This window comes from Aplidium turbinatum, chromosome 9 (assembly GCF_918807975.1).
Source record: "Aplidium turbinatum chromosome 9, kaAplTurb1.1, whole genome shotgun sequence".
NCBI classification, from domain to species: Eukaryota; Metazoa; Chordata; class Ascidiacea; order Aplousobranchia; family Polyclinidae; genus Aplidium; species Aplidium turbinatum.
In genome coordinates, this window is record NC_137480.1 from 703,828 (window position 1) to 717,887 (window position 14,060).

The window sequence follows — 14,060 nt, forward strand, 5'->3', positions numbered from 1 at the left end:
ATCTCCAGAAATGTACATTACTAGGCAGCCTCTTCTAACCAGGGAAAAACCTTTACTGCAAACAGTTCATATCAACAGATGTTTAGTAAAACAGTTCGTAAAAGCTTTGGATTTTCAAGGACAGGTTTTTCAAGAAATTGGATCAATGTTTCCCAGACTATCAGTCGGAAAAACAAAAGGAAGAATATCTGTGTGTTGCCAGATAAACACAATGCTAATGTGTAAAAACTTGGAAGAAAGAATGAAACAGAAAAGGAAGAGTGGCAAGCATCTCAAGGCGTAGTTGATGGAGTTTTGATAAATAAAAAGGGACCGAAATTATAAACAGTTGGTGGAAAAACAAATCAAATGTTATCAAAACATGGCGTGTCTCATGTCTGTAAAACTTTATTGTTTATGTTCTCATATGCATGTTTTTCAAGAAAATCTTTGCGACTTCAATGAGGAGCATGGTGAGATATTTCACCAGAATATTAAGCCAATGGAAAAATGATATAAAGGCCGCTCAGACAATGAAATGCTGGGAGACCACATTTGGTCTTTGGTAAGGCAAGACAGGAGTGATCATAAAAGAAGACCTTGCTCAAAAGTAAATTTTTGATTGACATTTACTATTTGAAAATGTTATGTTTATCATCAAGCCTTCTTTATGAACTTAAACTGGCGTTTGCGTTCAATAAACCAAACTAAATCTTGATGTGGAGTTGAAATCTGTTGCACGAGTATAACACAATTTGCTAATTACAGCTACATCAGATGAAACAAAAAATTGAATATCTCAAAACGTAACGATGGTACGAAAAAAATAACTGAAGTTCTGAAAAAACTACTCAGCACACAAAAATACATAAAGGAGTTTTAAAAAAAATATCCAAACAAAAGTTGTGTTACATAGTGATCAATCAATAATCGTGACACAAGGTAAGGTGTTACCAACATTTCTGTTCACAACTTCTACACAACAGTAGAATACTAGTACAATAGCCCACCGTGTTCGTGCCTCCCTTCGAGAGTTTTCACTCCCCTCTCCCCTTACTTTAAGAACCACTACTCTAGGCCACGCTGTCGACGGCGAAACGTTGACTTAATATATCGTCAGACTAATAAAATAATGGCGTAACTCATTTTTTCTTGTTTTGAGATAATCGAAAAAAACTGTCTACACGGTTGTTTTTATCATATTTATTGTACAGTTAAACGAAAATAGCATGTCGACACAAGTACAATGAGCATGTATACTTTGATTTGCTTCATTTTGCATCCCATAATGTGCTGGGCTGACTTAGGCCATTTTCCGAATGCACTGACATGACTTAGGCCATTTGATATTTTGAGTTTATCAATATGATTTTTTTAACGGTGACATAATAACAGTGATAATATGGCTAGAATTAACAGGAAAATCCCTAATAGCAACTCCAATCTAACGATAGGAGTTATATTTCATGCTAGACTGCATATTTCGCCTAAAAACCGTCAGAGTTGGCAAGACAAGCTGAATAAATTAGATCAGTGATGAGGCAAATTATCAAAAAAGGAGTGGCACCCTGTTGGCATAACATGCTACATAGATTGGAGATCACTGTATTTCCTCAATTTGATTGGAAGATGGCTTGAAAAAAATAGGAATTCATGTAGTGTCGCCTAAGTTTGTTTGTGACCGCTGTGGCAGATCCTCTTACTGTGCAGTCTCACATAATGGGGCCTTGTACAATACCTTTCCACTGCTTTCATGATTCAGGCCTCTAAGATCATGAACAGTGGGATCTCCAGCTTTCATTCCAGGTCTGATACTCAACAAGCATCATCCATCGATTTTCATAAAATCACTGTGTTGCATCCTCTGTACATTGTTGGGATGCGGTCTGATCCTGGATGATAATTTTGTAATCTCTCGTCATAAAAATGTCGTTTGCCAATTTTTCCTCGATAGTACTATGCATGCTATCGCTCTCCATTTGAGTGTGACCAGCCACGAGGTACTTCTGAGTAATAGTGATGTCATGCTTCCATGCAAGGGCACAGTAGGCACTACAAACATTAGAGTTTCTATTTTGATATCCACACCCATCACTCCAAATAACTATCTCCTCCAGACCGGGGCTTCCAGAAATTATCCGTTCGAAATGATTAAACTGCAACAAATCGAATACTTCACTGCGTAAGTCACCTTCTGTTTCATTCCAAATAGAGCAATAAGCATCTTTTGATTCAAGATTGAATAGTGTAAAATTGTGTACCTGCAGCTTGGTTTTATAGTACATACTGCTTGCCTTAGTTTTGGGACACAGAAGTACAGCCCGTGAATCCATTGTCCATACGGATTTTACTGTGCTAGCAGACTCTTTGTCTTTCGTCTTCTTATCTCAAGCTTCATTCTTCACCTTGATATGGTTATCGTATTGTTCCTTGGTAATATTACTGTGTTTGAATAAAACACACATGTCGCACTGATCCTTACATGGTATAAACAGACCACCCGGCAGCCCGTTGCAACCAGTTCCTCTGAAGCTGCACGTTTCGATTTTATTGGACCGCAGTGGACATGGATCTGGCCAAGAGTGTGTGCGTAGCCCTCGCGTAGATACGACCACTTTAAACAACCATACAAGCGAATGGCCTTTGTCTCAATTTAGACTTGGACCAAACAAAGCCCAATGGCGATGATATCACGGGTAACTTGGGCAAGCTTGGAAGAGTTGGAAGCTTCCAGCCCGATTTCACACATTGGCGGCGGATCTATGATGATCGTCTCCCAGTGCCTTTTGCCCACGTCTTTTCCATCATAAGACTGGGCCTCCCGGGGACATGGGGCCTCCAAAGCCACATGATACGACATTACCATCCAAAGCCAAATTCAATATGAAGACAAACCAATACTCGGACACGAGCTGGAGCCGACAATGAAGACGGAGAAGCTCTCATCATGAAATACTTCACTAAAATAGGCTGTGCTCAATTATCGTATTCCTGATGATTCAGCAAGCTCTTTGTCTTGCCGATGAAGTTGGATTATGGTAGTTTCAGGGTACAAGAATTTCTTCTTTCTGTACGTCGTGACCTTTCTACAGTAATGGGAATCTACAGTAGGCAAGTCATTGAGAAATTTCACCAAAAAGTGATTTTCCTCTTTTCCCATTTTAGCACATTTACCTACACATAAAAGTCGATTCAAACGTTTTGAAATCTATATTTTCCTTCTCCCATTGATGCATATTTTCCTTCTCCCATTGTTTCACTGATCAGTGAAACTCAAGAATGATGGCGAAAAACCAGCTATGAGCTTATAAAGTTGCTAAGTGTGATATTAAGCTGAGAATTAATTAAGTATCCAACAATGGCTTTCTACAAAAACCTGCCTTGGGTGCAAGAAGACTCCGAGATACAGTGCATTGAAAAGATCTGACCTGTATCACAGTGTGAGGTGATAAGTCGCGCTACCAGAGTGCTAGGAAAATGAAGCTTCTCAAAGGAACAGAAAAAAAAACAGATTGATTTAAGTAGGGTACCGGTAGTTACTTGGAAATGGCCAAGATCACGATACATAGAATAGAAAAAAACATAATTATTTTGTGCTAAATTAATCGTCTAGACTTGTGATGAAGTGGAAGCTCTATTTCTGTACAATTTAGATCGTGGTCTTCTGACCATCTGCTCTGTTGGATGAAAGCATAATATCCAGCAAACGATTAAAAAGGTTTGTAAAATGGCCCAAGTCATGCGTTTGAGTTAGGCCATTTGACAATGTTACGAAAATACCACTTTCTCTTTAACGTAGGTCTTAGAAAATTATATGGCAGATGCGCTACATGTTAGGGACCCACAAAACACTAATATCTCAATTTCATCAAAAAGTGAGTTACGCCATTATTTTATTAGTCTGACGATATTTTGTATCAGAAATGTTTGCGTTTTTCTCTGTTTTACCTGTAACTTCTGATCGGCTGATTGATTCGAAGTTTCACTGGGATTTTACAAAATTGGTTAAAATGGCAACCAACACACACAACCCTTTAGTAACTAAACTGCAGTCACTAAAATTTTCGTCAAAGTGTATCGTGACTTTCAAGAGAGCGTCTAAACAGTTTAGTATACCAATTTATGATAGTTCTATCTTTTAATGTCACATCTACTGTATACTTCGATGCATGTTTCGTTGTTATACTTGCACAAATTGTGTGCAGAAGAGAACAAAGCATCGATACATTCCCTGACCTCTTTTGGTACTTTTAACCCTACCTTAATACGAGCTGTTTTCGTGCGCAAAGTATGTCACGGGCTATCTTAGTCCCGTGCTAATCAATCGCTAATAACGGGAGCTATGAAAATCACACAGCCAAAATATTTTATTTAAAAATATAGAAATTAAATTTTTACTCAAAAAATTTATTGAAATAAATTGTTTGAGATGAAAAAACGTCAAAAAGTCAGTTTTTATTCGAATATCCCGAAAATAGCTAATAAGAGTAATAACACAGAGTAATGCTAAAGTGAACAAAAATTACTTTTGCTCATAAATATAAGCCGGTTTTGGGCGTTTTTACATTTCAAAGTAATTGCACTAACATAGTGGTTCCCAACCTTTTTATAGCTGTTAGTTACTCTAATCTCCACCCTGAATTGAACCAATTACCCCTACGATCAATTTTCAAAAACAAAGGTGTCTATTGTTATGTATTTCAAAGGGCTAACAATGGCAATCCACATACAATACAATACTGAATACAAGATAACTATGCGTGGTAAACATTCAATGCGAAGGTTGGGCCTGAACTTCAGCCGCCAGCTTTGTGATCCTGGGTTTTGTGGTACTGAGGGCGATTCTTGCGTCGCTTTCGACATCCAGGCGATTGCGCTTCTTTGTCTTCATTTCCAAGACAGTTGAAAATCCTTGTTCACAGCGATACGTTGTTGAAAGAGATTTCAGGATATTTAATGCCTGTGTCGCGAATGTTGGTGTGTCCTGGAGTCTGCCAATCCAGAAAGGTTCCAAGCCTTTCCCTTGAAATCAAGTTTCAACGCTTTGTTCATTCGGAGAATGATAAATTCTTCTTTGGCCGGAAATTCGTCATCATCCACCTGGCTGTCATCACATGTGAAGGGCTTAATACATCATTGAAGACTAGCCGTGTCTAAATTTGGAAAGTATAGTTATCTATCTTCTTGGATAGCTGGCCTACGTGATCAGCAATGTCCTCCTTCAACGCCGCTGTCAACTCAAGTCCATTGCCTTCGAGGTACATGTCGTCTTGTCGAGCGTCTGAGAGTGCGCCACTGTGGCTCTTCCAATTCGCTTGCAACTTAACCTTCGAGATAAATGCTTCTACGGCTACTTTGGTGTCGATCACAGTTACATTCTTGCCTTGACTTAAAATATTGCCTTTGTTCAATTCACCACAGATATCAGCCAGGTAGCGCAGCTGGGAAGTCCAAAGCGTTTGACAGAGTGAATCACTCTTTTCTATTCTCAAAGCTGATTGAACGGTCTGTTCCCTTATTGTTTGTACGTCTATTGTTATTCTGGTACGCCAATCAATGTATGACAGTAAAGTGGGGAGGTCAGTTCTCCCAGCCATTCCATGTGTCTAATGGGGTGAGACAGGGTGGTGTATTAAGTCCATATTTTTTGCTTTGTACATGAATGATTTGTCGTGTGAGCTGAATAACCTTGCCGTAGGATGCTATGTCAAGAATTTTTGCCTTAATCACATTATTTATGCAGATGATATATATTGTTTTGCACCCAGTATTAAGGGCCTGCAAAGAATTATTGATGTGTGCCAGCAGTATGCTATGTTGCATGACATTATATTTAATTTTAATAAAACTGTTGGAGTTATGTTCAAAACCAAGTTCTTAAAACTTGATTTCCAACCGTTTGTTTATCTGGGTGATGAATGTATTCGTTTTGAAACGACAGTAAAGTACTTGTGCATTGTGATTAGCAACATGCTGTCTGATGATGAAGACATGAAAAGACAGCTCCGGTCACTTTACTGCTCTAGCAATATGCTGAGAGCAAGATTCTCCAGGTGTTCTACCACTGTCAAAAACGTACTATTTCGATCCTACTGTATGCCAATGTATGGTTCTCAGCTGTGGTATAAATATTTTTCTTACAGTATCAATCGTCTACGTGTAGCGTATAATAACAGCTATAGAATTATATTTCATCTTCCGAGACGTATAAGTATAAGCTCTGTAATGGTAACTAACAAAATTACGACGTTTCATGCTCTCCTTCGTAAAAGTATATGTCAATTTACTGATCGCTGCTTTAATACATCAAATACGTGGATTCAGCATTTGATAAATTCCGAGTGTTATTATCAATCTGCTTTCTTCCAGCATCGTGATCGTGCTCTCCAGCCTGAAACTTATGGTTAATGTTTGTGTAGTACCGATAGCTGCTACTCGTTCTCTGTGTGGTGTTGTATTTCGTTTTCTTTGTGTGTTTGTATCCTATGAACCAATTCTACTTGTGTCTGAAACAAAATCCAAATAAATAAATACAACAAGCAACTAACCCCTCAGTGAACATCACGTTTACCAAGAATAGAAGTTGAAATGTGACCTAATGTTTAGTTCAGAGGCCATAGCCCTAGGAAGGGCCGTAAGCATTTCTCCTTAGAACAGCTTACTGTTTTTAATTATAAAAGAAATCAAGAGCTATTTTAAAGTGGTGCCACTGCGCAATCCAAGGCACGCCTTTCAGTATCTTGCCAAAGACACAGCCACATGCTCTTGAGCGGTGTCGAACCGGTGCTTAAATGCTAAACGAAGCACAAATTGATGTTAAACAATAAATACAGCATGTAAAACAAACCCTTTAGTCATGGACCGATTTGATAATGGGCAGCAAACAAGATTTTAAACCATACAGCATGTAAAACAATTAATCCACATGGCTTACTAAGCGTTGTTTAATAACTTTTGTACTGTAGCCTACTTCAATTGCTTCACTGGATAATAATTTTAGTTTCCTCATCCCTATTCTTTCAAAGCTGAGGCTGGCGAGTTAATTGTTTGTTTGTTACATGCGGTAACCGCAGACTTGGATTCTTGATAATATAATTTCTCTTCAAGTTCTTGATCAATTTCAAAAATCTTGGTGTTAAAATGTTCCCGACATTTGCTGACGACATTTACTCACCAATTCAGAACGCTTGTTCAGAAGGTGGCTACAATCCGCCTTTACGATGACCAGCTTTTTAAATTTGTGAATAAAAAAATAACAGTTAACCTCTCAAGTACATGTAGCTCCTCACAAAGTGAAATTTACATGCCTTTTTTATTTCTTTAAAAGTAATGTCTAAAAAGGCATTATTGTTTCAACGTTATTTTTGTTACTTTTATACATTACTTTTAAAGAAATAAAAAAGAGTTAAAAGGCATGTAAATTTCACTTCGTGTAGAGCTACATGTACTTGAGAGGTTAACTGTTATTTTTTTATTCACTTGTTGATTCATTCATATCAGTTTGTATCCTCTGTGAATCCTTCTCTAGTATTATGAGCCAACCCTACAGATGTTTGCTGGTACACCCCTTCATTTTCTTTGAATTTTTTAATTTGCTCTGCTTTATCTCTTTCCTTAAATTTTGTAATTGATGGAGGTATTTTTTGATAACATAAAGTTTTTATAAAAAGTTGCATCTGAAGTTTTCTTTTTAAACTGACAGGTAGATTCAATAGACGAGTGTTTGTCAAGCCCATGCGTCAAAGGCGCAACATGCATCGACGAGATTGATTCTTACCACTGCAAATGTACACAAGGAACCGCAGGCATCAACTGTGAACAAGGTGTGGTAAGATTTTCCACAAAATTTTATTAACTTTGATTAATTGCAAAAAAATGACCTCAGCCTATACAAGAACGTTTGAGCCAAAAATAGACGAATTAGACAATATTGGCTGCAAAAGATGCTGCTGAGTTTTGCTCAAAAAACATTTAGATACCAGAATAGTGGCATAATACCGCAAACTAACATAACAATAACTCTTCGATCATCAATATTGCATAAAAAATTCCACGGAGTTTGTCAAAATAATTAAAGATATTGACGTTAGCCAGGAAGACTGTCTCGTTTCGTTTGATGTTGTAAGCCTCTTCACTTCTGTCCCTCTGACAGAAGCCTTGGACCTAATATCTAACCTGTTATCGGCAGACGATTCACTTGAAAGTCGTACAAAATTATGTGCAGATGACGTGATTCAAGCTTTAAAAGTGTGTTTTCAATCTACTGTTTTTTGTTATAAAGATGTGTTGTATCGCCAAATTTATGGTACGCCGATGGGCTCCTGCATCTCTCCAGTTGTTGCTAACATCTTCATGGAATTCGTTGAACGCAAAGCCATCAGCACCTTTCACACTCCTCCACAATTATGGGTTAGATATGTTGACGACACGTTTTGCATCATCAAAAAAACTGCAGTTAATGATTTTCACAAGCACCTTAACAGCATTTCATCATCCATTCAATTTACCATAGAACATGAGGTCAACGGCAAAATTTCATTTTTGGATGTTAAAGTGGTTCGCCATAGCAACAACAAAAAACTAACCACTACCATACACAAAAAACCAACACATACAGACAGATACCTGCAGTTCAACTCACATCACCCCAAGCATCAAAAACTCACAGTGGCCAAAACATTGTACAACAGACTGGACACTCACATAACGGATGATTCTGAACGTTCACACCACAAGAAAAACATTCAAAACACCTTACTGCTCAACGGATTTTCACGAAAACTTGCTTGCATACAGCGACCCAAACCGAAACCTTCGCTTCCTCCTTATAAATCTTTTACTTGTCTTCCTTACATAAGGGGGGTAACCGACAAAATTCAGCGTATCCTTTATGGCATAGGAATCAAAGTTGCGATGAAACCCTATCTGACAATAGGTAAATACCTTCCCTCGGCTAAAGACCCCATGAAAGAAGGTGAAGTTTCTGGATTGATCTACCAAGTTCCGTGTCATGACTGTGATTTAATCTACATTGGACAGACAAAACGTGACCTTAAATCTAGAATCAACGAGCACCAAAGAGCTATTAAATTTCAACGTCCGGAGCATTCCGCTCTTTGCAAACATTCTATAAATTCAGACCATAAAATTACTTGGACCAACGCTACCATTCTTAAAACTGAAAAGGATTACACAAAAAGATTATTTACAGAAAAGTGGTACATAAACCAGAAAGCGCAACATGCTCTCAACCAGAAAGATGGTCAGAATTTTCCCTCTGTGTACAAAAAATTACTTTAACTTTAACTTCACCTTTTCCATTCTCAGTGCGTCTTCTCTATCATTGTTATTGCCAATTCCCTTGGTTTCTGTCTTGTCTGATGACTTTTCAATGTTTCTTGACGGTGGCCCAATAGATAGATAAATTTACGCTGTTGGAAAGCAGCCTACTGGTTTTAGGCATTCACCGCATTCAGTTTAACCTCTAGGTATCTTGTTGCGTGTTTTAATTCTGATTCTTGCTGCTTACTTTATTCATTTTATCAGTACGTTTTTGTGTTGTGCCATCGTTGCTGAACAGGTTGTGTTAACCTGTTTTAGCCACCTTGATAAAGTCAGTCGTGCTGACTGACGAAACGTCGGAAATACAAAAGCTAGTTATCATCTTTAACATCAGGAGGTAACCTAGTAAATAGTCACCAGAAGAACGCAAATTACTTTTATTACAAAATGCCTGGTGAACAGTCTCTCTCTGTTTTTTAAAAGGTAAAGTGTTATTTCAAATGAACAAAATAAACAGTGTGAAATATTGAATTGACGAAACATATTCAATCAATCAATCATTTTATTTTTTGTCATTAACGCGTCCGGGACGAAAAAGATACTAACTACAAAAATCGATATAAACCTACCAGCACGTTAACGAACGGGAAAAGGTGGCAAAACCTTGAAAGGTTTAAAACATGCTTGAATGAAAAATCATGTAGTAGGCTATATATCAGTAGTTAGCACGGCCACAAAACCCAAAAACATATAGCAAAAAATAAAACAAAAACAGAGAGAAGCACACATGTAGTAATGAATGACAGCCTAATGAAAAGTGTTGTGGATTGAATTTGCCAGTCCCAATATTGATGTGGATGAGCAGTCATAATAATAATAATAGGATGGAGAAAGAAAACCGGACATGAAAGAAACCCATCGTCAGGCAAAAGCCCGTTTCGATGTGGCCCAGGAGAGCAGGTGTTGAGCTCTTTCTATGGTTAGACTTCACATCACACAGTAGCCTAAGACGATTGAGGTTTGATATCCAGTTTAAGTTAATGTTAATTGTTAAATTAATTGTTTAGGTTAATGTCATATCAACAAAAGTGGGTAATAATGATTTGAAAACAAAGACGAAGGTTAAAGGTTGAGTTGTTTATAACTTCTTAATGTAAATTTATTTTTGTGTCTGCACTTTGAAATTATTTCGTCTCTTTTGTTGACGCATGAAAAAGGTTCTGCTTCTCGCGTTTGAGGCCGCCTCAGGTTACATTGTTAAATCCAGGCACAGCAGCCACAAGTAAAGAAGGATATGCTGTGGCAATGAAAAGCTCTTCTGTGAGGCATAAGTTGCGTATGACATACAGTAGGGTGCGGCTGGTGCCCCCCAAATTATTAAAACTTGAAAAAAACAAGATTACTTTTTCTATGGGTGAGGTTATGCTTAAGAAACATAAATATAAAGTTTCAAGCAATTCGGGTAACGTTTAGGACCACCTCCTCCTCGTCGAAAATATTACGAAAACCACTCCAATGAAAATAGTGCACTTGCGTGTTTTAAACAACAAATAAAGTCACTTTTTCGAATCACAACGTTAAAAACCAAGACTTTAAGGGCTTGCTATGGTGTCGCTAATTAGGTACTTCGTTTCTATCGTTCTCCACCACTTGCAGCACATTGTGATACCGTTTTTCCATTTGTGCGGTAGACAGGAAGTCAGAGGCCAATTTTACCCCTCTTTCTGCACTATCATTAACAACACGGATGTTTTTAATGATTTCCTTTCTTGCTGAGTACGATGGAATATCATCCCATTGCTCTACAAGAAAACTGAAAAAACCAGTTGGAATATTCAGCAAGTTGAAAAATTTCCAGGTTGAACTGCCAAAAAATGATACAAGAATGGAACTTTCTGTGACAGTGGACAAAATTGACTTCCCAAATCCAGCTCCATGTCGTTTTGAAAAAACAGTTACTTTTTCAAAAGTGTTTAATTTGTCCACAATTTTCTTGTTTTCTTCTTTTCATCATTGTGCACTTGGTTGCTGAACAGATAAAGCCCTACTAGTTCCTCAGTAAGATACCAAGTGTGATTTGACAAAGAACGAATTGCAGAGTTGGATACATCTTGATCAGAATGTTGGTTACATGCATTCCACAGTGTCAAGTCATTGTGTGGGGCATCTTCAGAAAACTGAGCAGTACACCACCATGGCAAGTTAGTAAAAAATAACGAACTCCATAAATCGATGGATCTTTTCAACTTGACGACTTGCAAATATTGCTCCTTTCCGCAATTCAGTGATAATTTTCTCCTCTAAAATGATCATTTTTAAACAATACAAATTTTACACACCCAACGTGCCTTTATGGAAGGCACCAGGACTTTGGATGGTGAATTGCGTATTTCCACCATCCAGATACAAAAGCACTAGTTCCAATACTTCTTTGTAATCACCACTTAGTGGAGATTTGCTTTGAAGTATCTTGTTACATAATTGATTGATCTGAGGAGATCGTTCGTCTCGTGGAGCATAATTAAAGTTAGTTGAGTCACCGGAGCTGTTAATGATCGAAAGTTTTCTCTAAATCTTGCGAATACCAAAATTTCAGGACTCTTTGATACTTCAATTTTTAAATCAGTCCATACGTGGCTTAATGAAACTTCTCCAAAATGGTGACGACATGCACACCAAAGAAGTTGCCGATTGAGCTTTTCCTGAATGAAAATGCAGCCAGCCGTTAAATGCCCAGTATTTACAGAAGTTGTGTCTAAAACCATGCACTTAATATAATCTGTGCATTTTCATTGGTCCAGTAAAGTATATAGACTATATGTTGCATCCGCAATCAACTTCCCAGCTCGGTCAGTACTGTGCTTCGGCAAACTGGGAACACCCAGCAGTTTTATGCCACCTTGTCCTGGAAGAAAACAACACATATATGAATACAGGTGTTACAGATAGCTTTATCACCGGAAAAATTAAATGCACAAGCTGCTTACCAGACATTAGAACTGGAAGTCTATCATCAATATCATATTTGGATACCAAAGAAGTCATTAACTTTTCATCCCAATGTAATTTTCCTGTGGTTGAAGGAACTCATGATTTTTAATATTCTCAACTATGCTATCAATGCATTCAACACGATATCTGTGGAAACAAAATAAGTTAATGTGATCATACTGATGAGAATTGATAATTCAAAATATTCTAAACTATATTGCCTTCTTAGTTGTCTACTATACAGAATACAGTAGTACAAGTTACAATAATTTTACCTGAATGATTGCGTTGTATCAAACAGTACAAGTTACAATAATTTCACCTGAATGATTGCGTTGTATCAAAATTAAATTTGGTAACATCTCCGTCGCAGCCACTAATAAGTGATTTCACAACTGACGATAGTTTTGCAGGGGAAAGTTCATTCCTTACTGCAGAAGAAACTAACTTTCGACATTCCAGCACATCATGAGGAATTAAGCACATCATGACAGCACATCATGACATAAAAAATCGAAGCGGTGACGACCAACAGAAAAAAGTGCGATTGAAGGCAAGAGAAATAGAACACAATGTTTTAAAGATTGGCTAATGATGTGTGGTTACTTTCGACGTTAAATTATGTAAAAACTTCCAACAATAAACATAAATTCGAAGCACTGAAGACCACTAGAAATTCGAATTTTTATGTTTATTGTTGGAAGTTTTTACGTAATTTACCGTGGAAAGTAAGCGCTCATACATCATTGGCCAATTTTTAAAATATTGCGTGTTTTATTTTTTTCTTGCCTTCAATCGCACTGCAGTATATAACCTGGTGAAATTTTATTTTGTATGTTATTCGCTCTGAGGATGCGCATTGTCATGGTGCGCGAAACGTCAGTGAAGCAATAAACCATCTTGTTTGTTGTTAATTTTACTTTCAATTTCATCAGATGAACGTAGCAACTAGTGCTAGAAACGATAATTGTCCTGATGAAACTTTTCAGTATTGAGATGGTTTGTATTGACCATACTACATTATTTACCATGATTGCCGCAAAAGAAGCATTTTCCACAGAGTTGGGATGATCCAATTTTCTTAGAGTTTGTGTTGAGCGAAAGGCTTTGATATCCTCATTGATATCCTTTGATGTAGTTAATTCTTTTCGTCGCTATGTTTGCTAAAATAGGCGCCTTATCGGTTAAAGCACAGACTTAACCTTTTTTTTCAATTTAGCCAATATTTTGCGTATTGCTGATATTTTTGTGCTGTTTGCTTTCAGCTTAACTGAAGAGGATCTAGATGCTAGCTGATCGAAATCGATTATGAGCTGTTTATGATTGAACTGATTCGTGTAAAGATAAATTCGTTTGTATTACAAAACATGTAACCGAGTCGTTAATATCAAGCATTGTTGTGGGTTTGACACCTGTCAGAAGATATCTTATTTTCTTGATTATGGATATGAGGCAAGGTTTCCCTGCAGAAAAAAGCAATGTCTTCATCTGTTTAGAAGCAAACAAACATGGCAACACTGTCAATTTGCTTACCAAAGGGATATTTACGTACAAAGACCAATTGTTTAAGCAAATTGACGGTGTTGCCATGGGATCCCCATTAGGCCCTACTATTGCTAATTTTTCTCTGGCACATGTGGAAACAAAACTATTTAAAAAGAATCTAGCATTTCACCCTAATAGTTGTTCTTACGTTACATTGACGACATTTTTGCGGCATTTAATAAAGAGACCTCATGTGAAGCCTTTTTTAGAATTATTGAAATTTCAACATAAAAACATTACATTTACAATTGAAAAAGCACGAG

At 37.4% G+C, this 14,060-nt stretch overlaps 1 protein-coding gene across 1 annotated transcript in view; it reads left to right on the plus strand.

Moving 5' to 3' along the window:
* LOC145777418 (uncharacterized) overlaps positions 1–14,060 on the plus strand; it is a 113,459-nt gene that overhangs the window by 40,538 nt on the left and 58,861 nt on the right. The window contains exon 9 of the mRNA XM_082588784.1: positions 7,682–7,802. Coding sequence (XP_082444910.1) covers positions 7,682–7,802 — 121 coding nt within the window. The remainder of the gene's footprint in view (positions 1–7,681; positions 7,803–14,060) is intronic.